The sequence below is a fragment of the Pelobates fuscus genome, chromosome 7 (assembly GCF_036172605.1).
Source record: "Pelobates fuscus isolate aPelFus1 chromosome 7, aPelFus1.pri, whole genome shotgun sequence".
NCBI classification, from domain to species: domain Eukaryota; kingdom Metazoa; phylum Chordata; class Amphibia; order Anura; family Pelobatidae; genus Pelobates; species Pelobates fuscus.
Window position 1 is genome coordinate 152,717,230 of NC_086323.1, and position 26,475 is coordinate 152,743,704.

At 40.2% G+C, this 26,475-nt stretch overlaps 1 protein-coding gene across 14 annotated transcripts in view; it reads left to right on the plus strand.

Moving 5' to 3' along the window:
* MAGI1 (membrane associated guanylate kinase, WW and PDZ domain containing 1) overlaps nucleotides 1-26,475 on the plus strand; it is a 468,514-nt gene that overhangs the window by 362,778 nt on the left and 79,261 nt on the right. For 6 of the 14 annotated variants that reach the window (XM_063426812.1, XM_063426813.1, XM_063426817.1 and 3 more), the window contains exons 6-12: nucleotides 4,686-4,768; nucleotides 9,354-9,392; nucleotides 15,883-15,940; nucleotides 17,119-17,201; nucleotides 19,081-19,185; nucleotides 20,396-20,578; nucleotides 21,444-22,064. In XM_063426812.1, the coding sequence (XP_063282882.1) occupies nucleotides 4,686-4,768; nucleotides 9,354-9,392; nucleotides 15,883-15,940; nucleotides 17,119-17,201; nucleotides 19,081-19,185; nucleotides 20,396-20,578; nucleotides 21,444-22,064 (1,172 nt within the window). The remainder of the gene's footprint in view (nucleotides 1-4,685; nucleotides 4,769-9,353; nucleotides 9,393-15,882; nucleotides 15,941-17,118; nucleotides 17,202-19,080; nucleotides 19,186-20,395; nucleotides 20,579-21,443; nucleotides 22,065-26,475) is intronic. The other 8 variants (XM_063426814.1, XM_063426822.1, XM_063426818.1 and 5 more) reach the window with 2 other exon arrangements.

Sequence of the window (26,475 nt, forward strand, 5' to 3'; positions counted from 1 at the left end):
AATGATAGTTTGTACGACTATGGATTTTTGGTAAAATATAGTAAACACTGTGACAAATCAACAAAAACAGACATCAAATATAATGGGGAGGTTAGTGATCATATCATTGGGTGGTTATCTTCCAAGGTCAACTGGCAAATTTAAAAAGTGAAAATAAAGATAAACATTAAAATAGGACAATTTCCAATTAACACTTCTGGTTGCAAGTGTGAAATGGGGTGATATTTGCAGGGTCACATCTGGTAGCAGCCACTTCCGTGTTCCCCCGCAGCTGTAGGTTAAGAGGTTGAGCCCTGGCCCAGTGCAGACAGCACAGCGTCCATTTCTGAGGCCTCTCTCACTCTGTGTTACAATGTAGGACGATCAATTAGCGGGGAGTAACCCATGGGTCCTTGCATAGATTATGATTATTATTTTTTTTAAATGTTTTTGTCAGTTGCCTTGGAATATGTAGGCCCTATGGTTGATGTGATCGGCAGATTGGATCTTGGAAGTGGCTTAGAAGTGTTAAGACATTCAGGGTTATTATAGAATTTGTGAATTTAAAAGCAGCCATACTGAACACGGCTACTTTTTTCCAATTTGGTTATTGTGGCGAATCACAAAATTTCAGAATGATAGACTCTGAAAAATGAGTTCTGTTCCATGTGGATGGAAGGTTTCTTTTGTTTTGTTTGGGATGGTAATTTTCGAAGGTGAAAGCAATGCCTCGTGGATTCAGGGGCAGTTTCGGATTAAACAAGGTCTTCTATAAATTGAATTATAGATGGTAAAGTTGTGCATGTTGGTTTGTATGGCAGTTTTAGGATATTTAATATTAAGTGGCATTTTAAGAAGGTGGATTTATTAATCTGGAATACGAGAGGAGACCATTTAGAACAGGGGAAGGCATCCATTTGGTAGTATGAGCCAAAACAAGATCTTAAAGTCCCTTGAGGTGGCGGTCCTATTGTTTTAAAATTGAGGTGTGTATGTTGCTGTATTCTGCTAGTTTTATTTATGGGTGCTGCTGTTTTGTAGCATTTTATTTGTGTGTATGTGGGCTGTTAAATTGTATATGTTCATGAGTAGTTTGTGGTATTGTGTATGATACTGATGAATGTGGGATGTGTATGGTAGCTGTTTTGTGGGATTGTTTGGATGATAGTTTGTTTGGTGGTTTGTGTATGTGTGGGGCTGTTTGTCCTATTGCATGTGAGAGGCTGCTTGTGAGGTTAAGTGCATGTATGTTGATTGTCATCAGTGTTGCGTCTGGGAGGACTGTGTGTGGGCTGTTTTGTTTGTATGAAGGGGAGGCTTATTCTGCAGCTCTGTGTATATGTAGCAGTGTGAGTGGCTTCCCTGGGTTCCAGAGGGGACCGGGCCGGCCAGGTACAAGTCAATGGAAGGAACTGCAGTAGCTGCTGCAGGCTGCTCTTCTCCAGTGCGAATTACCGTTCACAAGTGCTGGGAGGAAGTTTTCTGAGATCACTTCCACTAAGTGCTGCAATGGTTAACTTGATGATTGTCCCTCACCACCTGCAACCACCACTCATTTTGAACTAGCAGTTATCTGAAGTCCTACTGGAACTCCTGATAGGCCAGAGCCTGTTTGGCTCTGGCAGCCTTGAGTGCTGTGCAAAGGTGCCTCTAGTGCCACGCATTGGCACACATGCCTAAGGTTGCTGACCCCTGATTAAGAATATAGAAGGCTTTGCATGTTGATCTATTTTTGGAGGGTTACTGCCAAATATGGATTTAAGTGCTTGCTTTACTGATTCAAAAATACTCAAATTATGCCAGTTATCACATAAGTCAATCTCAAGGTTGTCCACCTGGAATCACAGACTGTATGGACACTTTAGATGTTTACATCAACCTTAAGTCTGCCTAAAACCTCAGGCTGTAATATTTTTGACCGGTACATCCAAAAGCATACTTGTTTGGATGTCGTAGTTTTTAATGCTTTGATATCCTGTGAGGTAATTGCTTGGCTTTGTATGCTTTTGATAAACTGCAATGATATATTTTATTGCTTTGAAGAGAAGTGTACTATTGTGGAGATGTAAAATCAGAAATAAATTGGTGAGGGCACACTAAAAAACATGCATATTACTTGACACGTTTCGGCGTTGCCCTTTTTCAAAAGTCTGTTCTGTTCTGTCTTTGCATATTAGTTTGTTCAATAAATTAATTTGTTTCCTGATATCCTGCATCCTGGAATATCTGGTAAAATACCATAAGGACAACACGAAACAACAGTCTGGCACCTTGAGACCACCTACGTTAATCAAAATACCTTTAGTCTGAGCCAGCTTATGTTAAAGGATCACAATAGGGTCAGGAACACAAACATGTATTCCTGACCCTATAGTGTTAATACCACCATCTAGCCCCCCTGGGCCCCTCATGCCTCCATAAATATAGCAGAATCTTACTGTATTCAAGCTTGAAGCTGTAACTCTGCATGCTGTTTGCCTAAAAAAAAAACAAGCAGTGTGCTGACCTCATCAGAAGTGGTAGCCTGATCCAATCACAATGCTTCCCCATAGGAATGGCTGAGACTGACAAGGAGGCAGAGCCAGCACAATTCAAACACCGCCCTGGCCAATCAGCATCTCCTCATAGAGATGAATTGAATCAATGAATCTCTATGAGGAATGTCCAGTGTCTGCATGCAGAGGGAGGAGACACTGAATGTTTGGATGCATTTTAGGCAGCCATGACCCAGGAAGGATCTCTAATGCATTTTAGGCAGCCATGGCCCAGGAAGGATCTCTAACAGCCATCTATGGAGTGGCCAGTGAAGTTATCACTAGGCTGTAATGTAAACACTGCTTTTTCTTTGAAAAGACAGTGTTTACAGCAAAAAAGCCTTAAGGTAATGATTCTACTAACCAGAACAAATGCAATAAGCTGTAATTGTTTTGGTGACTATAGTGTCCCTTTAAGTTGCTCAGCACCATGTGAGTGAGACTAACTTTATTTAAGGTTTCATATATTTAAAACGTTATTACCCTATGTTTGTTTTTCCTGTTTTGTTTTATCTGCAGGACTTCTTTATATATACATGAGTGGTAATATGCATGCTTTTTTAGTGTGCTCTCACCAATTTATTTATGATTTTACTGTATTGCACTTATATGCAGTGAAGTGACCCACATAGGTGATTGTAGCACCTTTTTATTGTTTTAACCAAACCTTACACTTTTTAGTTTTATTGTGGAGATGTGTTAACTAAGCAATTTGGGGGACATCCCCCAATTCTATAGTGTTATATCCTTCTGTGCGTTAAGTGGTATTTGTCCAAACTGGCCAGCTTTCAACACATTGCCTTTTTTCCGAAGGAGGTATTAATTCCTCACACACCGATCAAACTAGTCATCTGTGCAGCTCAAATACTGCTTGCTGAAGCAAGAAGCTTAGCAAATCCCTTAACAACTGCTTTTAGTGGGGGATGGTGAATTTGTGCATATTTTTGTTTTTTCAATTCAAATGTTAAATAGTGAAGGCTGGGGCCCTCTATCTGGTGTTTAGGTATATTGCAGTCGGCCCATCTCTAATGCACTTGGATGGAAATAGAGCAGACAATGGCATTGCTCCAAATTGATGGATTTTATTTCAGTGATTTTGTTTCTGCGCAGAATAGCTGTATTTATAGAATTCTATTTTTTTAATATGTAACTTCTAATTTAATGGTGGTAATTGGAAATGTTTTATTACTATAGTCTTTAATGTACAGAGCTGTTACTATATTGCATACTTGTCTTGTGCGCTCCATGATTGTTCGGTTCTTCTCAACTAAAAATTTGTTAGGGGCCTCAGACGGTCCGCGATGAGCCATCTTGGTTCCGCCGTTTCAGTTGTGAAAACCCATTCGGCTAAACCAGAGTCTTGGCGGCATGCTGGTTAATCTAGTGGCCACCAGCGAGAGCTTGCAGGCCAGTCACCAAGATACATCATTATAGGAAAAAAAGAATCCTATTAGGATAAATATGACCCCCACATTGATATAAGGGAGAATTTATATCTCCCACATAGTATTCACCGTGGTGAGCGGTGGCATGTCTACTAAACAGCAAGCAACCACTGGCAGCTCACTGTAGTAAGACTTAAAAAAAAATTCACTTGGAAGCCAACCATTCAAAGTTATAAGGGGTTTTCATGCCTTGCAAGTTTGTTCGGAGCTGAGCCCATACGGGACTCTCATGGATTATTTTTATTGTATTGTGATTTTTACTTTTCCCATTCTGTTTTTTTTTTTTTTTTTTTTTTTGATGGGACAATATAATCATTGGCTATTTCAGTTGATTGGGGATCAAGTTATGGGACTGTGCAGATTTTGTTTTTTCTGCAGAATTGCCAACCGGCCTAAATTTAGCTTAATCACAATTCTGCCAAAGCCAAGTCGCCAATTCTATTACATACCTACTAGAGATAAACGATCATGCAAGATCTCTTCTACCCAGTATGTACCGGTAATTTAAAAGGAGTTGAGGATATATGAAATAACTTGGGGCTTATTTACTTAACTATGTGTTGTTATGTATTATAAGCGGATTAGCAACATATATCAGATACTATTGCTAAATGAGAAAGCTGAATATAGTGCATCATAAATTTCAAACATGTTATTTAAAGAATCTTAAAATGTTTCAGATGCTTAGATTTCTATGTGTATATATTCATATTTGTATTTATTTTAGTCACAACACAAAAACAACATCTTGGTTAGATCCTCGGTGCCTGAACAAGCAGCAGAAGCCGCTCGAAGAATGTGAAGATGATGGTAAGAAGTGAAACAATATGTCAAATTACCTGTCTATTGTGCCTATTAACCTGATGTTCTCCCTGTTTTAGTGTATATATAATATATATATATTTTTTATTTATTTATAATAAAGCACTGGTTTTATTTTATTTTTGTTTGTACTCCCAGCCTTGTGAGTTGTTTGAATTGTTCAAATCTCTGTATTTTAGTTTTTGTTGTTGATACTTAATTCAGCCCCTCCCTTTCCTTTAGTAATCCGTTTTGAACCTTGATGGGCTATATGTTGTTTGGTGCAAAGTGCCATATCAGATGGCTTCATGTATTGCATGGATAATTTACTAAATATTGGCAGTAATGCCTGATTTAACCCTTTAAGGAGAAGCGTGTTGCCTTATCCCTTAATATGACATACCTTACTTGTGTTAAAGGGGTTAATCTCGAAAGATGGATGCTGCAGGCATTACTGTAAGTGTAACGCGACCAGCATGTTAAAGATGATGTAGGCAGTGAAGTGATTAGTTTAGTTGCTGCAGAGCAGCTGTGGTGTCACACAAGGAGGGAGGGATCGGGAAGATTGACGCATGTTGGTTACTATAGCAGCACCGGAAACTTGGTCAATCTTTTACATTTTGATTACATATGACTTTTTAGCTTATGTGAAACAGACGCATCAGGATGGAAGTCACTAACGTGGGCTATTGACCCAGCTGGGACAGTGGGGAGAGAGTGAAAGGGTTAATGACACCAGACCCCCGGTTACCTTGCTAGTCCCAGCAGCCACTAAATTAACCCCTGCAATCCCTTCTACACTAACACCCTAGTACACATTTTACTGCCACCACCAAGACTTTATATCCGGGCATCTTAGGTTATCCCACACACAGTAGAATTATAGGATCACAATCTTTTTTTTTTTTTTTTTTTTTGGTTCATCAGACATATATGATTAACCCTTTTGGTAACGTGTTTACCTGAGCCTTCCTCAGGAGAGTGAGCTCATAGAGAACAAAGACACAAGCTGATTAAGTAAACATTTAATCTGGCAGAAAGGATGCACAATGCTGTGTACAAAAATACAGAAATAATGACACATACAGAAACACAGATAACAAATTGCAAAACAGTCCATAAAATAGGAGAAAACACAATCCTTACATATATTTACCCGTATATATAATTTTTGTGTGAGATGTGTAGTAGTAGTAGTTGTGAAAAGTTGTGAAAAAATAATAAATTTCTCTGGATGATCAACATTCTCCTTATATATCTCAAACTAGCTGTTTCCAAGTGGGCAGACACCTGGGTGGATCAGAGGGGTTTGGCCTGGCAATGTATTGTCCACTCCATATTTTCCTAAATGATGTTGTCCTTTGAATAACCCAGTGGCTGAATGCTCTATATATGTACTGACATGATGTCATATGCATGTGTGGAGCGTTTGCCCATTGGAATAATTGGGAAGCCACTTGTGTATCTGCAGTACAGGCATTCATATTTCTGCAAATGCATAATACTGACCACATTAAAGTACAGTCACTATAGCTTCTATGGCAGGCTAAAAGTAATGTGAGATGCAGGAAGAGAAGTAGTGATAAACCTCTTTTTAACTCCATGTTAGGGATTTAAGACATTTAATTATTCCAAGTGTCTTCAGTTTCTGTACTAGTTAGTATTCTGCTTTGAATGTAGTTTACAGGAACACTATAGGTTTCCAAACCACTTGATCTCAATGAAGGTGCCTGGGTGCCATGCACTGCCCGTCTTAACCCTGCAGCTGAAGCAATTGTCTTACTGCAGGAATGGCATTGTTTTCATTGCTGAATTTACCTGCCTCTATTGGCTGTTATATGGACAGTCACTAGAAGTGCTTCTGCAGAAGTAGCTGAGTAAAACTCTATTTCTATCAAATATTCTCATAGATACTATAGAGATCTGACTGGTGCAGCGTGGCATTGTCTGTGCATGCGCACTAGCCTCCCAGTGCTTTCCCAAGGAAAAGTATTTGGCTGAAATAATCAATTTTGAGGATCTCAACCAAAGAGGAGGAACTACATGCTGGAGACCAGGAGAAAGGTAAGTAAAATTACCTTTTAAACCCTAGCAGCAGGGGCCCGATCACCTAAATGATGACTAGGGCACTATAGCATCAGGATTTATATTCATAATGCTACAGTGTTTCTTTAAGGACTAAATGGACATTGTGTTCCATTTATCCTTCAAAATGCTGTAGCCTTCTTCCAACGCAGGAATGGCAAAGCATCATGGGAGTTGTTTTTCTTTAACAGTCGAGGATCTAGATCCTGCCCAATGTTAATCTAATATAGTAGTCATCATTTTTATTGGGCACAAACCAAAGTTATTTCATGCCGTTGGCTTGCTGATCCATTTTTCTTCAGTTGTAATATTATATATTCTAAAATGCAGTTCAGTCTCTGTGTCAAATGAGTTTCCTTTTCACTGGCTAATGCAGTCACGACTATTATTGAGGGCAATTAGTTGGCACCTGACAGAAATGACCAATGAAACGCACAGGGTTAATCTTTAACCCCTTAAGGACCAAACTTCTGGAATAAAAGGGAATCATGACATGTCACACATGTCATGTGTCCTTAAGGGGTTAAAGTGTGATTTCTTGGGTATTCAAATAAAATTTCAAATTCCAGGCAATTATACTTGTTGATCTAAGGAAAGAAGCGGTTTAGCATGAAATTAAAGGAACACTATAGGGTCAGGAACACAAACATGTATTCCTAACCCTATAGTGTTAAAACCACCATCTAGCCCACCCCCTTGCCTCCCTACATATAGTAAAATCTTACTTTTATTCAAGTCTGCAGCTGCTGCCCTAAACTGCCTGCATGCCTGACATCAGAAGTAGTGTTGTTCTGTGCCAATTTCAATGATTTTCCATAGAATTGGCTGAGACTGTCAAGGAGGCAGATCAGGGACAGAACCAGCACAAGTCAAACACAGCCCTGGCCAATCAGCACCTCCTCAAAGAGATGCATTAAATCAATGCATCTCTATGAGGAAAGTACAGTGTCTTCATGCAGAGGGTGGAGACACTGAATGTCAGCACTGCCCCAGGAAGCACCTCTAGTAACCATCTGAGGAGTGGCGAGTAAAGATCTCACTAGGCTGTAATGTAAACACTGCATTTTCTCTGAAAAGAACGTGTTTACTGCAAAAAGCCTAAAGAGAATGATTCTACTCACCAGAACAAATGCAATAAGCTGTAGTTGTTCTGGTGACTATAGTGTCTCTTTAATCAACCATTTAATTACATCAGGAGTATCCTAATAAGGTTGTCCTGTTTTTGAGGGGTAGGGAATATATATAAAAAAATATTTTTGCAGCCTCCTTGTTTTTTTTTTTAATCTAAAATTCCTACCAAATATATATAATATAGTGCCAGCATCACCCTTAATATATTTCATTATTTTATCCCATTTTTTTTTTTTTGTGCTGTGGCAACAATGCATTTTGACATATCTCTGTCCTCTCCCAGCGTTGCATGAAAACAGAGTAGAACTAATCAGAAATTCAGTAAAAATATGAATGGGGTACAGTTTGATGTAATTCAATTCAACATCACCATCTATAACTGCCAGTTTAATGAAACTTTCCGGTTACAGAATGGTCTGGATGAATTTCAGTCAAAACATATCGCAGTATTCCTTATGATTCATGGAGCATTGCAACTCACTCATGTCTTTAAAATTATCTTTGTTTCCGAGGACATTCCACTGTTATTTTGTATTTGTTATTGTCCCTTTTCCTACTTTCTGCTTTGCCATTTGAATGGAAACATTTATTTGTAATATATATTGTATGGAACATCATCACTGTTTATTGTTAAAATAAGATTAGGTTATTGGTTCAGTAACTCTCCAATTGCCAACATTGGTCCCGAGACGTAAGGAAGGCCAAATTGCGCTGTTAATGACTTCTGGACCACTGGTGGTCATTGAGGCTGGATTCATTAATCTGGACCAATATTCACATTAAACAAACATGGTGTGCTGGAATCCATGAGTTAACATGTGCTTTGGTTACTGATTGTCATGGACATTATGGGTACTCCTACTATGTAATAACGTGTGTGTATAAATAGACAAAGTAAGGTATTATGGTGGTGTTGGCGCTTATAGCATTTTATGTCTTGTTATATATTTTTTTTTTCTCCCACTTACAAGTTTAAACTGTTCAGCGTATATTTATATCAATATTGTTTTCTCAAGATAAAATGCAAGGTCACATAATGCTGTATATTTATTTTTATCTACGTGTTGAGTTGACCTTTTATTATGCTTGAGTCTGGAACCATAGACCAGACCCAACTTACCTCTCTATATCTCACTTCTTGTGGAGGTTGTCAATCTGCAGTTCACCGGCTCTTTCCGAACTTCATTTCCCATTATCCTTTAGCAGCAAATGGCAAACAGAGGATCATGGAACTTGCAGTTCAGACAATTGGTTACTTCTGGCCTGTTACATGGAAATGGTGTCTATTTTCTGATGGGCTTTTCCTATTTGGTTTTGGTGTCTGAATTTTTTTTTCTTTTTTAATCTTTCTATCTCATTTACTGCTCTTGCCTTGGAGAAGAAGGGATACACACCGAGGAACTCGACAGTGAAATAGGTAATTGTTACTCTACCTTTTTGGTGTTCTATTGAGAATCTCCTTTTCTTACTCTAATTATTCTCCAGTTATCATGGAGGATGTTCAGGAAAATTAGGCACAAATGGTCTAAATTTCAAGCATTTTTTATTATAAAACAAAAGAAAAGAAAAGGTAAAGTAAATGTGGACTTGTCACCTAAAAATGTATACTCTGTGCACACAAAACTGCATGTCTATTGTAATATAAAAAAAAAGGAAAAAATACAAGGATTAAAGGAACACTATAGTGTTAGGAATACAAACGTATATCCCTAATACTAGCATATTGGACTATCCATTACAATGTTTACCCCCTGCCAAAGGTAACATTTTTTAATTATGTTGATTCCCCACTTAATTCCTCTGCTTGCTGAGGTCAACATATTGAGGATCCTACATGGAGGCTTTGGGGAGTTAGTTCACATGCGCTACAATTGATGCATAAGTTGATGTTGGTCGTGCATCCAGGAAGTCCATCTAGTGGCTGTTAGTTACAGCCACTAGAGGTGATATTGGACAGCAATCTAATCATTGCCGACCCTGCTGAGATTTTGAACTTAGAGAACAAGCTGTGTGTATCCCATCAAACCCTTTCCAGCAAACCTCTATGGCAAATATAGTTGATCACTTGGCACAATTACTTGCCTTTTTAAAGAAGAGAATTACTGCCCGAGCTGATAGCAGATGCACAATGGCTGCTATCCGCTTACTGACCGCTTCATTTATTGTCCTGTGAGGGAAACTGTAAAAACATAACGACATTTTTTTATAATCGACTTTGCTAGCTTTATGATATTTAAATCTCACGCATTCATTTGCACCTCACAATATACATCTGGCCTCTTCTTGATGGCTCTCTGTTTAATCCTGTTTAAGGACACAACTTCTGGAATAAAAGGGAATCATGACGGAATATTTCCCTCGTGTCCTTAGGGGGTTAATAAGGATGTAGGATTAAGTGTATTTCCTTATCTTTTTTATGTATGGAGGAAAAAAAACACAACCTGTTAGACTTTTATTTTGCTATTAATGTGTGACTTTCTCTTTGGTGATTGGTGTGATTTAAATGGACAATTATGTTTTGTGACTGAAAGAGTTTGTTTAACACTTGACAGAATTTTTTATGCATTTTTAGGTGACAAGTTTATGTATGGTATTATTGAAAATCTGTTAAATTACTGGAAAAAGTAATTTTGTGATCTACCGTATATAGAAATTAACTTACTGGTCAACGCATCATGTGACCATGCATTCAAATCTTTAATTTAGACTGTCAAATTATTTTTAATAGGTTAATTTATTGCTAATTATTATGCATTTATTCTTCTCTAATTCTTCAAGCCAGCACAAGGGATCTCAACACCAGAAATCTGGCAGAGATATGTGATAAACATGGGAATGTTCACTTCTCAAGTTCCTGCCTTAACCTAGCTAATTAGTAAACACAAGCACTTTATAGTAATCTATCATAGTCATGGAACAAGACAGGCTATGCTGATAGTACACCACTTGGAATAAATGCTATTACACCTTTGTGTATATTTCATCTAAGTCTCCTTCCCTCCCACCCCCCTTTTTTACTTGAAAGCAAATACTACTAACTCAACCAATTTTCTATATGTTGCAACTCTTATTATCAGTGATTCAAACTATATATAGGCTTCATGTCTTCTGGTATGTTGACTTACCGTGAATGTGTATGACCCAGCAGATGTCATGCATTCCTTATGTACTTCTTAGGTAATTGGTCCGTGAATGCCCAATGATCTTTAGCAGGAACATGCGTTCTGCATCTCATGGTGGTGCAGATCTGTCTTCCATGCTCCCTCTTGTGGCTCCTCTGTTAGAGACTCGTGGCATTAAGATGTAACCCCATTGTCCCCTCTTTCTGTAATGGAGCATGCTAGAGAGGAAGCATGTAAGAGAGAGTGCTTGTGCCTCCTACAATTACATTTTGTCCAGTCATAAGTACACACACTCAAACCCAATGTTGGTGCTTATAAGGTTATTTATGGCATATATTTGATATGCATACATATTTAAAAGCTGGAGTTGGGACCCTTGAATGGTTTAAGGACTTATTGCATGTCTCATTTTTATGTCTCCTTTTTCACCTTGTCCACACATCTTTATTTTCTTAAACCAGTTTCACAATAAAGTGTTTTTGTAAAATAAGCAAGTTTGAAGAAGACCATTGGTCTATTTTTCACTTGCAACTCAACTCATGGAGCAAGCTGTGTGTATAAATCTTGGCCGTTACCTCCAGCACTCTTAGCCAATCAATGTCATCCAAGTTGGGCAAAATGGCTTAAAATTGTTAGTTAATTCTGCACTATCACTCTGGTTGAGACAGGATTTGACCCTGGACGACGAGATGAGCCCTGGTTTATGCCAATGTTTTCCTAAATGGGTTGACATTAAAATGGTGATATTTTACCATGGCAACATAAGCACAACAGCAAGCTAATCACATTGTATTATAAAACGTCATTCCCTGCTGCTATGGCAACAAAGCTCTTCAACATATGTGTCATTTTGTTGTGCTAGACCTTTAAGGGCGTCAAAGCGTACATTTGTTGTAGTTGTGGAGAGAAAAAGCAGGAGAACCTCCTGTTAGAAGGTTCTCTTGCTTTTCGATGTCTGCCAGTTTTCAGTGTAGAGGTTTATCTCTGTGTAGTGGTCAGATCTCTGTGCTGAAAACTGATTGTCAAAAGAGGACCGAGGCAATATCTTTTAAATGGCTTTTTCGCAAAATCTGTGTTTGCTACCAATTGTAGCACAATGTATAGAATGTCAATCATGTTCACGTTTACACAAGTACTGTGTGCTGAGACATGTGTACCTGTTTAAAGACAAACTGCCACATTGTCGGAAAAATATTTAAGAACAAAACAACTTGGGGATTTTGGTGTATTTTTCGTTTTTAACTGTACATTTTTTATAATTGCAACTAATGTCTGGCATCTGATACGAACCTAAACTTTTTTATGAGAAGATATGGCAAAATGAGAAGTTGGGACATGTTTGCATGTGTGTGTATATATTATGTCAGTAAGTTGATAATTCTAATCACCCTGAGCTACAGCGCTGCAGTCTATGTTGGCACTTTATAAATGCCAGTAATAGCAATAGCTGCAGCAGAGCTAATTTGTTTGTACTTCCACTGCATACAATAAAGGCCGTAGTTCCAATGACAAAGAAAATATGTAATATTTTATGGATATTTTCTTAAAAACTGATTCTTAAATTGTTAATCTTTCTTGAAAGTAACTTGATCACCAAAGAGATCTAAGTGCTATATTATAAAATAAATAATAATAATAAAAAAAAAAAAAAAAAAAAATCATGTGCACTTAGCTGATGAGTGCACATTGTACTGACTGTGCATTCCCTCTAGTGGCTGGGTCTGGTACTGAATATATTGGTGTCCATTCTGGCACCATGGAAGCTGATTTAATTGACTTGTATGACAATGTCAGGGAATAAATGCTGTGTATCACATTGCACTTTTCTAACATTTCATAGATGTTTGGCTAACACAATGAGCAGATGCCAGAAGTGGCTACATTTTGTGGGACATAACCATAATAAATATTACACCTTAAGCAAACCTAAATAACTGAATGCTTCCTGTAGCAACTGCAATAATATCGCCTAAATTTACTCATTACATTAAACTGTTTAAAGGATCACTATAGAGTCAGGAACACAAACCTGTATTCCTGACCCTATAGTGTTAAAAGCACCATCTAGCCCCCCTGGGCCCCTCATGCCTCCATAAATATAGCAAAATCTTATTTGTATTCAAGCCTGAAGATGTAGCTTTGCATGCTGTTTGCCTCAGAAAAACAAGCTATTTTCCTCAGAAAAAATAAGCTGTCTGCTGACATCATCAGAAGTGGTGCCCTGACCCAATCACAATGCTTCTCTATAGGATAATAGACTGACAAGGAGGCAGATCAGGGGTAGAGCCAGCATGATTCAAACACAGCCCTGGCCAATCAGCATCCCCTCATAGAGATGAATTGAATCAATGAATCTCTGTGAGGAAAGTTCGGTGTCTGCATGCAGAGGGAGGAGACACTGAATGTTTGGATGAATTTTAGGCAGCCATGACCCAGGAAGGATCTCGAACAGCCATCTGAGGAGTGGCCCCAGTGAAGTTATTACTAGGCTGTAATGTAAACACTTTCTCTGAAAATAGAGTGCTTACAGCAAAAAGCCTGAAGGTAATGATTCTTCTCACCAGAACAAATTCAATAAGCTGCAGTTGTTCTGGTGACTATAGTGTCCCTTTAATGAATAAAACTTTTTTTACACTTGTTTTGTAAAAAAATATTTTCATTCGAAGTATATTTTAGGAAAGGTTTTAACATTTCTTGGATTCATCCTTCACTCAGGAAAAACACAATTATTAAATCATTGTATGGACTCAAAAATACAAATGCATTTAAAGATCTTTGACAAAACCAAAGATCAACAACAGAATCATGTTGTTATAACAAACCAACTTTTAAAGATTCTGTGTAAAAACGCAATGTCCAAATCATTTAAAGATGGTAGATTTATATAAAGTTGGGTCATATTGGATCAAGAGGGACCAGATTGTGATAATGTTCTGAAATAAAATGGTTTATGTAACCCTTTAAGAAACATGTTAGGAATGTTCTGTCATGCTGGCATTTTTCTTCTGAAGCGGTGTCCTTAAAGGGGTTAAGGGTAAATTATGCCTGCCTAATTTTTTTTTTTTCTGAACTAGGTTCATGAAAGATGCCAATGCAAAAACCTTGTAATTAGTTTCTATGTGTTTGATGTGAGGTTGTAGCATCCATTAACGCAGAAATCTGTTAGAAAGTGACATTTGGGTAATGCATGTCTGAGTAGCTCTCTATTTTAATAAAATTAAGTTTAGGGGAAAAAAAAAATCAACCTCCCGGACTGTTTATGTAATGTAATACAGCCTTGATTGACCCCAGGAGATTAAAAAAAATTGTACCCTTGGTATGGCACAGGAGATGCAGTCTTTTTATATAAAAAAAAATCTTATTAGAAGCCGGAGACGACCATTCTCCAGGCAGGTCTTTGTATCTAAATAGTTGGTATCTCCCATTCCTTCTAACTTTCCCTACATACCACCCTCTCGCTAAATAGTGAAGGGGCCAATAAATTTAATGGGGGGAACAAACTGTTAAAATATTGTTGTACTTACCAATTGTTTTCCTCCTTCAGCTGTCATCAGCTAAATAAAAAATATCAACATATAACAATAAAAGAGTTTAAAATATAGAAAAAAACTTGATTATAAAAAGTGACGCAAAAAATAAATAAATACAAATTCAAAGTAAACCCATCAAGGGCTTCATGCTAATGGAGTATTGAAGTGGGGAAAGGCTGTCCCATGTTTTGAATGCACAAGAGCGCTGTGATTAGTTGGTTTGGAAAACAACCACAGGGCTCTGATGGTCATGTCTTGCCTCTCATGAGACTTGCTTAGTAATGTGTGAAGATGATTAAAAGTTTGGGGTCTCCTAGCCAAGGCTCGATATGCCTATTATTTAGATATTTGGGTTTAGGAAATTGTGGTCCAATTAGATTATAATTTTTTATATAAAAGAGCCATAGAAACTGGGCATCTCCTGTGCCCAATTGGATCCTTATTGTTTGAAATAAATGGCTTAGGAGAACTGGACACCTCCTGGACCCTATTATGTCAATATTGCTGCAATTTATTTCCATTCACCACTCTGCCATGCTCCTATCCATTATTATTGTCCTATAGCTTTTTATCCCCTCCTCCCCCTTATTTTTATATTTTGTAAATGCGATTGCCATAGTAGAGAGCAGCATATTGCGTTACTCTCTGCTACAGCACTAAAAGTGTTGATTTTGAAACTGGTTGATGTTACTATGGTAATCTAGTGTTCCTTAATTTTTATTTTCCGAAATGTTCACAGTTGTGGTAGACAATAATAGGTTGGAGACTTGTCTGTGATTTTTGGCTGTAAATATCTACTGGCTATTGTTAATAACCAGTTCCAGCAGATATTTAGCGACCATTTGCAAAGCAAATATTACTGCTCTCTGCGTTCTCGCAATTAGGATTTCTGAAGAATATATCTTATTTGATAAACGTGGGCTACTACTTTTTATTATTTTTTATTTCTGTAAGTTTGACATTACTCACTGTTTAGTATTTTCGGTTCATACATATGTCTATTACAGGTCCATATAATTAGTTTTCCAAGCTGGGCATTAACAGTTTGTCCATAGTCTTTCCCATTCCTAATTGAACCCGCTTGCATGCTTAAAATTGATACAGTATCTGTTTCCTAAAATTTTCTCTGTTTTCACTATAACTTATTGTGTTTGTGTCCGTTGAGTCACACTCTCTGTACTGTTAATATATATGTTTCTTTCTACAATTTCCACAATTACCACTTTTCTCTTTATTCCCCTGCTTTTAACATCAGAACTACCTGCTGGATGGGAGAAAATTGAAGATCCTGTCTACGGAATCTACTATGTAGAGTAAGTCCATTCGCAGAATTCTATGCTTTTTGTTTATTAACTTATTTATAGTTTTTGTTACCATGTTAATTTATGTATTGAGGAAAAAAAAGTCTAGCACCTAAAACACAAAGCTGTTTAGATCCCGAAGAATATGTGGCACAAATTGCATTGCAGCTTTATCCTATCCTCCATCGTATGGGTTCTCGCTGTCTTCATAGGACTGGTACTAATTGAAGGGGCACATCTGGTGCAGGCGTGGGATTTAGATAGGATACATCTCTTTTCTCTCTCTTGGTACAGCATATTCCATACAGAAACAAGCAAGAGAGCTATCAAACTACATAGAAACATATATCTGTGATTATAATCACATGGCTCCTTCTATGGTTCTTCAAATCTTACACCTTCAACCTTCTTCCTTATGATTCCTCATATTTAGCATAACCAGACTCAGACTTTTGATGGTGGCATCATAAGGAATCTCATTTAGGTTATTTTGGCACCTGGAGCACCCTACCCTAGAACTGCCGCACTGTTTAGTGTTAACCTATTTTTAAAAGGTTTAATGCTGGCTCTCCTCTAGCCTGACCACGGGAGGTATGGATAAGGCAGAAATATACTCCACCATACCAACTCTCACCCGTGGTCAGATGACACACTCAGCCAGGCACTACCATCCACCTCTGCACAGGCAAACGTGGAAGCAATGGCCCCAGCAACAGAAAGAAACTGGCCTCAGGATACCCAGGGACTCTCATTCAGTGCTAAAACATTCAAAAACAGTTTCAAACTGAACCATGAGCCGGATTTCAGGAACTATAATCGTTTTAATAAAATAAAGTGATTGTGGCACTTAGTGTCTTTTTAAGCGTCAAAGAATTTGACCAGTGTTCTCAATTTTCCTATTGCGTATCTGTCTATGTGGGCCAAAAGAAGGGTTCACAACTTTGCACCCTCAAAAGCACACTAGGAGAGTGCCAAAGTGTCTGTTTTCTCAATTACTTGCTGTTATGCCGCCCTATTTAAGCTGTCTAATCTAGCAGGAGCTGAACTGACTACAGTAGCACTGTGTTGATTCCACATTGTATTCTGTATATTCCATTAATTGATATTGAGATATATATATATATATATATATATATATATATATATATATATATATTACTTTCTAACAATGTTATTCTTTCCATTTTCAGTCACATAAACCGAAAAACGCAGTATGAAAATCCAGTCCTAGAAGCCAAAAGAAAGAAACAACTTGGACAACAGCAAACAGAAGGTGAGTTAAACATATCCACATTTGTTTTTAAATTAATTATGCATTAAATAACTTTTTATTTTATTTTTTTGTCTAATACAATAGATATTGTTTTTGCACCTTGAACACCGGTTCCTTTAATGACACATTTTACATATCAAGAGCCAGTGGCAGAACTAGTCCAGAGAGGGCCCAAGTGCAAATACTTTTTTAATGCAGCCCCCCCACCCTCCACCTGTAGTGCAGGGTACATTTTCATTTCCCATACAACTCCCACAATGCTTTGCCAGCTGGGGATTTACCATTTATCCTTCCTTGTAGGGTGTAGTTATGAACAGTGACTGTGTTTGCATGTTGATATGTTTTATATGAAATATGTGTGTGACTGTAGGTGTGTATTTGTGTGTAGTGTTGATGTTTAAAGGCAGGGACATGTTGGCATTTGAATGAAAGGGTATATTTGTATATAGTGTTGGCATTTCAATACAGTTGTGTGTTTGTAGTTTTCGCGTTGGAATGTAGGGGTGTGTGTGTGTGTGTGTCTGGTGTCATTTGATTGCACTGTTAAATTTGTGTGCAGTGTTGGCATTTGAATGCAGCGGGATCTATTTTTATGTAGCATTGGCATTTTAATGCAAAATTGTATTTATTTATATGTAGTGTTTGTATTTGAATGTAGTTTGTGTGTGTGTGTGTAGTTTTGGCATTTGAATGCAGTGGTGTGTTTGTGTGTGGCATTGGTATTTGGTATTTGAATTCAGGTTTGTGTTTGTGTGTGGTGAGGGCATTTGAATGTTCAAATGTATGAACATGTATGCATACATTCTTAGACACACAGATACACATACATTTTAAAACCGGATACATTTTTGCTGTTTGTTTCAAGAAACCAGTAGTGTTTTAATTAGTCTATTTTCTTGTGTACTATGCAAAAGATTTACGTGCTGTCTAATAATATATGTAAGACAGAAGTCGAATTTCACCTATAGCAAAGTGTCCAGTGTTGTATATATGTTCAGGCAAACCCATAGAAAATGAATCAGTAAGGACAAACAGGCCTCAAATCATTACACGTTTGAATAAAACAACTTTATACTTGCTGTAAGAACTTCCTTTCCATGAATACATGTGCTTGGATGTGTGTTTACTCTGCAACACATCTTGCTATATTTTACATATGAGCATGAATTCCACAGGGGGGCACCATGAGTCAAATTATGTAACTGATGTGGGAATTAATAGTATGCATTCTATATAAAGGATGTAAGCAGCATGAACTAGCTCCTTCTCACTTATGTCTGTTCTAAATAACAGCGTATAATATTGCAATAATAACCTTGATAAACCAATATACTATTCAGTGGATTAAGAGTAACACATTTTTAAAGAACAAGGGGGATATAGATCAGTCAGTTCACCAACTGCAGATCTACCATACAATTATTTATACTGGTTGAATCAAAGGCATAAACTACTCGTATATGGTAGGCCATTTTAAATTTAGCACATTAAAGATGGTGGCTTTTAAATGCTGGACAATATGTGCCAAAGCTATATCCACTGGTTTATTGCATAATGGTCCTGATGATATTAATATAATGTTATTTGTCTGGTTCCTGACTTTAGATTTGCTTTGTATGACTGAGGTGTGTGTATATGTACGTCAGTGTCCATATATGTACCATATATGTACGTCAGTGTCCATGTGCCTTACAGTACGTTGCTTGGAGTTTTTGGTTGTTTTAAATCTTTTTAATGATCCTGCCTAGTACCCGGTAATATCTATAAATAATTTTCTCAACTGACCGGTATATTATTCATGCTTTGTAATTATGCCTAGCTGTGCACTATGATACTTTTATAATTGAACTAATTAAGTAGTGTTTGTTCTTCCAAACAGAATGGACAGAAGACCAACCACCACTTGCTCCTCCGCCTATGGCACCCCTTCCCAACAATCTCACTCCAAAAAAGAAAGAAGCTGCAAGAGACATACCGGCACATGGTACAGTATATGCGTATATATTTATTGCAATATTGTACTATTAAATCACAATACTGCTTTAAAAGATCATGTTTACTGTTCTTAGTTGCGTTTACATTAACCTTGATCCCTTGATAGCAGATTCTCGTGTGTCGTGTTAGGCGTCAGTCCTGCTCGTAAAACATAATGTACGCTTGATTTCTAACATTCCTTGTGTAGTCTCTTGATGCACCATCTTTAGCACATCTGTTCCCAGGACAAAGTCCCAAACAAAGTTCAATGAGAGAGTTTTTACAAAGGTGTAACTAGAAACCCAGCTTGATACTTCCATTGTCACTCATCCCACAAAATGCTTTTTACATGTTTTATTTCCAACAACTTGACACAGTCCCTTATTTGTAGGTTAGTGTGTATCTGTGTGTGTTTTCTTGGAATACAGCTAGTGTGTGAATGCAGATATGTATTTGTGTGTGTGTAGTACTGCATGTGTTTTTTTTGTTTGTTTGTTCCCTGTCCTTGTTCCCCTTTCTCTCTTATATCCCCCATCGCTACATTTCTCTGGATTTTTTTCTGCACACTTTTGCTCCCACCAATTGTGTGTTTGTGTGTGTGTGTGTGTGTTTTTCTCCACTTATATCTTCCCAATCTACTTATGCCTCACTACCACTTATGTATCCCTACATGTGCAACTCTGATCTCCCCTCTTACCTACTTATTTCCTCATTTCTTTCTACTTTTATTTTACCTTAATCCATCCCCTTGTGTGTCTTTTGACCGTCCTGTGTGTCTTTCATGCCCTCTCCATTCCCCTTGTGTATTTGCAACCTATTCTCATCCTGTGCCACCAAGATATCCCCACCTACATGGATTGTAGCGTGTCAGAGGGGAACCACACTAGAGGGTGATCATAGTCCTTTGCCCAATGCAGCTTCAAGTTTTCCGCATGTGATAGGATTGACTAGAGAGGTAAGGTAGGATATGTTACTATGTTACCACCCTACCACTACTTTGCATGTGGTGTGCTCTTAAGTGATAGACCTGGCAGAGGGACATGCTTATTCTATGCCATGGTCCTGCTCGACCACATCATTTCAACCCAAGTCATTTCGAGACACCCTTCTTCTTAGTACTACACGGTTTGCCTGAAAATCGCTGTGTCTTTTAAATTGATTAAGACCGCTCGTAAAGAAGGCTGTTCTTTATATCATCTTATTGTTCTTCACTGTACCAGCAAAGCCATTCTTTACAAGGAATCCCTCCGAATTGAAAGGAAAATTCATCCGCACAAAACTGAGAAAAAGCAGTAGAGGATTTGGTTTCACTGTGGTTGGAGGTGACGAACCAGATGAATTCCTGCAAATCAAGAGTTTAGTGGTTGATGGTCCGGCAGCATTAGATGGCAAAATGGAAACAGGTACATTATATTGGTCATGTTGTATGTAATCGCTCTAGAACTAATCATTACAGTTAAATGGACACTTAAAGGGAAAAACTCAAGCTATAGCTGACTCCTATAGAGTATGGACAATGTATTAAACATTCAAAAATGCTTAAATAAAAAAAATAAAATAAAAAGTATAATATACGTTTTAATGTTGAACATCTAAAAATTGATGAATTCGCTCAATTACATATGATTGTTCAAATAAAGCAAAATATGAAATTCATAAACCTTGGCTTTCAGATTTGTCAGAAATGGCACAACATGCAGCTGTCCTGATTAGTTTTGTTTAAGAAAAATAAATTGAATGAAGCTACTTTAAAATAAATTTTAAGCCAGTGTGATGGATTTTTTTTGTTCTTGTAGTTTAATTTATATTATTTATGAGTTAAACTCTTTGCAACTGTGCGCGGTCACTGTTTTTCTTTCATACAGAATTCTGTACATTTTTCATAAAAAAAAAAAGCACACTGACGTATTTTGTTTTCCAATCACTGCCTCTGTGAAATGAGAGCGTGCAGCTAAAGCACCCATCATTTCACCAGTAGGTGTTTATTTAGTGAGATGTTGGCTCTGGGGAGTTGACAAACTGGCTTGCAAACATTAGTCCAAAAATAAGCAAAGTGGGGAAAATATAAATAAAAAAACAACTCTCCTAGTCTGAGAAATTTTCTGTTGTCTAAATTTTGCAAACTGTTCTGAAATTTACCACAGACTAATGTTTAAGTAACTAATTCTTACAGTTTTAGCCAACAACTCAAAGAGAGGGCACATTACTCTGCTGTTTTCCCCGCACTAACAAGTCATTCAACATGTACAATTTGTCCCTTTCCTGCAGGAGATGTCATTGTTAGTGTTAATGAGACTTGTGTCCTCGGATATACTCATGCTCAAGTTGTGAAGATCTTCCAATCAATTCCAATTGGTGAAAGTGTTGACCTTGAACTTTGCAGAGGTTATCCACTTCCCTTTGATCCCGATGACCCCAATACAAGCCTTGTGACATCTGTGGCCATATTGGATAAAGACCCAATAATTGTCAATGGGCAAGAAGGTTATGACTCTCCCTCAAGCAGCAGCAGCAAAACCAGGAAAGCCAATAACTTAAAGGAGCCAAGGCCTAGCAGCCCTGCTGACGTTTCTTCAAATGGTTCCCATGGTTACCCTAATGATACGGTCTCTTTGGCATCCTCTATAGCAACACAACCTGAACTTATTACTGTGCACATTGTGAAAGGACCTATGGGATTTGGGTTTACTATAGCAGATAGTCCTGGTGGGGGAGGACAGAGAGTGAAACAGATTGTAGACAGCCCAAGATGCCGTGGCCTCAAAGAAGGTGACCTTATTGTGGAAGTGAACAAGAAAAATGTGCAAAACCTTACTCATAACCAAGTTGTGGATTTACTGATCGAATGTCCGAAAGGAAGTGAAGTCACCTTATTGGTACAAAGAGGAGGTAGGTTTCTCAAATTTCATTAATTGATGGTTTTTTTTTTTCTTGGTTTATTTCTTTTTTTTTTTTTAGCCTAAGTAGGTGAAGTGTTTCATGTGTGATTCTTGGCACGTATATGATTTATCATTCTATTTTTCACTCTGAGCATAGTAACACAATCAATAGTCTGTATCACCTCACTGTGTGATTTATAGACAGTCTCTCGAAACAATATATAGAAGTAGTAATGAATCTAATACATGCACTGTCCTTTAGCAGCATGGTCTACATTTTTTAGTATATATATCAACATAAGTATATATCAGAATAAGTTACTTATGTCCAACACAGTTCTCTGGTTTTAAAAGTATATTGGGGGTTTTAGTTCGGGATAATTATCCTTCTAGTGCAAGCTGTTTTGTTTCCTGAGTATTCTAGAGACTGGAGATGATCTGCCTGACTTTATGGAACACAGGAAGCCTCATATGCATTGTTTAAGAGGGTCTTTGTCCTTGCTCACTGTTAGTCTCTCACAGAGTGATGTCATGCAAATTAACTGGGTGATGGAATTAAAAGCTTAGTTGATGGTCTGTGGCATCACAACTGTGCAGGTATCTTTTTTTTTTTTTTGCCCAACCGAAGTTGCTACCGAAGTGAATTTTATTAAAGACACGGAGGCTCATATTATGCATAACTCTTTCTTTATTTCCTCAGCAGCAAAGATAGAGGAATATAAATATTGTCAAAAAATGAAAGAAAAAACTGTATAGGCATAACGGGTAGCCAATCACATGGTAGAGGAAGTGGCTATATAAGTCCTGTGTCTCCCACAATCCCCCTCTTTCTTTGCTGCTTCCTCAGACAGATAAGTACTTTTTGTTTCTCTCTGACTCAAATTTGATGATCGTTTATTTGTATGATATTTCATTGTATACTATTTATGGTTGTTTAGTTACCTGTTACCACTAGCGTTCCCCCTGGGACCCCCTTGGTGCTTTTCCCCCCTACCCGGGGATTTCTGTAACCTGCCTTTTTCTAGCCCCCTCGTGCTCCCGCACGACTCCCGGCTCTGTGCTTTTGCCGCAACCGCTCTGTTGTCGGCCACGGCTGCGCACGCATCCCTCCCCGCTCGCGGGCGGGCTCGGCGGATCGGGTGCACGAGCCCCTTCCCCCGCCGGGTGCCCAGTCGCGTGCGCCTTCCCTCACGTGTGGCGGCCATCTTGGGCGGACCTCGATCCTTCCCCTGTGCTGCCGTGCGGTCACCTTTGCTTTGCCGGGTCCCCTGGGAACGCTAGACGGTCTGTGTGTTTCGTTTTCTGTGGGTTACTCAACCCTTTGCTCTTCTTCATCCACCTTAGTGTCATTTAACTGTCTTTAATTGCCCACTGCAACTTTGCAGCATGCAGGATAGGGAGGATGGGCCTGTGGGTCCCCCTGGGGACTTCCACTCAGACAGCGCTGAGGGCGCTATGGCCTCCCAGGAATTTCAGGCCATGCTGGAAGCCACTATGGCCTCCTCCATTCAGAAGGCTATTGCCTCGGCCATGGGAGCTGTTACTACTTCCTTTTCACAATCAATGCACTCCCTGGTTTTGCCTACTCTGGCCTCCCCCGCCCCTATGGGCGTGGGGTCCCCCTCCCCTGCTCAGACTGTGCCTGGAGCCCGTAAGGCGAAGGCCAAGTCCAAACACGTCGGCTCCCACTCCTCGATGCAGGTTCTACCTGCCATGACTGACACGCTTGAGGCGGTCACAGATGGCGCGCACCCCACGCGCAAAAGAGCCCCTGGCCGGGCTAAAAAGGCTAGATTATGGAAACGGGCTAGAGCCCTTGATGATGGGTCGGATACCGACCGGAGTGTGGAGGAGGAATCCGACTATATGGAGTATGACTCCTTTGGTGATGATGATGTGTCTGGCGAGGATTTGCCCTTTACGGGCGTTAACCCATCAGAGTCCTCCGCCAAGACCCGGGGTCCAGTCTTAGGCCCCTCCGGGGTTGACAACACTATTCTTGATCCTCAGGGTAACCCCCTGTTCGACCCAGACGACCTACGTCACCCCCGGTCCGCTGAATGGGTCCCCCCAGATCATATTGCCCAGTATGTGGCCAAACGTATCCGCACACCCCTTTCCAAAGAAGGCCGCAATAAGCTGCGGGCCGAATGCCCTCGCCCTTCTCTCCCGGGCGCTGCGGGTAAAACACCAGATATTGACCCACAGATTGCCCAGTTCCTGGGTAAGTCGGGCTGGAAGCCCAAAAAGGGCCTTGACAATTCCCTGAAGGGATGCCAGGACAAGATCCTGGACACACTGGGGCCCCTCTCGAAGCTCTATGAGCTTCTAGATACTGCTAAAACTGGGGATTCAGTTTTGGACGTGGACGTGGCCATTGGTTGGGTCCAACGGGCCATATGCTTGCTGGGAAACGCCAATACGGCGATATCTGCAGAGAGACGTAAGGCGATATTATTAAAAATCGACCCTAAACTGGCCACTATGACTGTGGCGGAGCCTGACCCGACTGAGGAGGGTTTGCTGTTTGGCACCTCCTTCGTTAAAGACATGGGGTCGTATGTCAAGACCTTCACGGCGATTGACAAGGCGCAGGCGAGCATGAAACGTGTGTTCGCGCCTAAGGTTTTTGGAGGGGCCGGGCGTAGCAGGAACCGTCCACCCGGCCGGGGTTTCCGAGGCGCATTCCGCGCTACCAGAGGTTCCTTCTTTCCCTCCCGGGGATTTCAGGACCAAAGAACCCCTCCTTTCTTCCCAGCCAGAGGTCGGGCTTGGGGCTCCAGATACCCCCGCAGCGGTGCCACCAGCAGACGTCCTTACGGTGAGTACCCTTTCTTCCCCTCCCGTTCAGGTAGCAGGGAGACTGGCCTTATTTTACCGAGAGTGGGCGGAGCTCACCTCGGATGCTTGGGTTCTGCAGTGTGTAAAGGGGTATCGCCTAGATTTTGTTTCAATGCCTGTCCAGTTCTACTCCCCCAGAGAACTGTCCCTTCCACGGGAACAAGACGAGAGGATCTCCGCGGAGGTCGGAGAGATGCTCTCCAAGGGCGCTATAGAGGAACTGCCGTTCGCCGCCAAGGGCTTTACGAGCAATCTGTTCCTGGTGCCCAAGAAAGGAGGCGGAGTTCGCCCTGTAATAAATCTTCGTCCCCTCAACGCCTTCCTACGTTACCAGCACTTCCAGATGGAAGGTATACACTGCCTCAGGGACCTTCTGCGCCAGTCGGACTGGCTTGCCAAACTAGACCTGAAGGACGCCTACTTCACGGTCCCCATTGCTCTAGAATTCAGAGATTATCTCCATTTCACATGGCACGGGCGGCGTTGGCGTTTCACCTGCCTGCCTTTCGGTCTCTCTTCGGCCCCTTGGTGCTTCACCAAGCTTCTGAAGCCTGTGGTGGCGTTCCTCCGTACCCGAGGGGTTCGCCTCATTGTTTACCTGGACGACATTCTGATTTTGTCCCAATCGAAGGAGGATCTCCTTCTACACCTAGAGTGGACTACCACCCTGCTACAGAAGTTGGGTTTCCTGATCAACTGGGACAAATCGGTCCTAGATCCCGCCCAGTCCATAGAGTTCCTGGGGTTCAGAGTGGACTCCGTCCAGCAGTTCCTGTTCCTACCAGGTTCCAAAGTGAAAGCCATTCAGAAGGAGATTCGAAGAGCTCTGCGCGTCGCAGACTTGTCCATCAGACAGCTGGCGAGAGTAATTGGCCTTCTCGCGGCCTCTATTCAGGCAATCTTCCCGGGCCCACTACACTACCGGGCCCTCCAGCGACTCAAAGGGTCACACCTTCGGTCAGGTCACTCCTACGAGTCTCGGATACGCTTGGACGCAGAGTCCAGAGACGAGTTGGTGTGGTGGTTAGCACACATGGAGGCGTGGAATGGGAGAGCCATCTTCGGCTCCATCCCGGACGTGGTGATCGAATCAGATGCCAGCTTACACGGCTGGGGTGCTCGTTGTGGCGACGTTTCCACAGGAGGCAGATGGTCCGACGTGGAGAAATCATTGCACATCAACTGCCTAGAGCTCCTGGCTGGAGCTTTCGCGATCCGCAGTCTTACCCCAGGACGGGCGAATTGCTGCGTTCTCCTCAAGATGGACAATATATCAGCGGTCCGCTACATAAACCACCTGGGGGGTACGAAGTCCAAGATGTTGGCAATTCTAGCGAAAGACTTCTGGCAATACTGCCTCTTCAACAACATCTCGGTGACAGCGGAACACATCCCGGGACTAGACAATTCGGGAGCGGATTGGAATTCCAGACACTTAAGAGACTCTGGAGATTGGCGTCTACACACTTCGGTGTTCCGAAGCCTGGACATGTTGTGGGGAAAGTTCCAGATGGATCTGTTCGCATCTCGTCTGAACACTCAACTACCGAAGTTCTTCAGCTGGAGGCCGGATCCGGCAG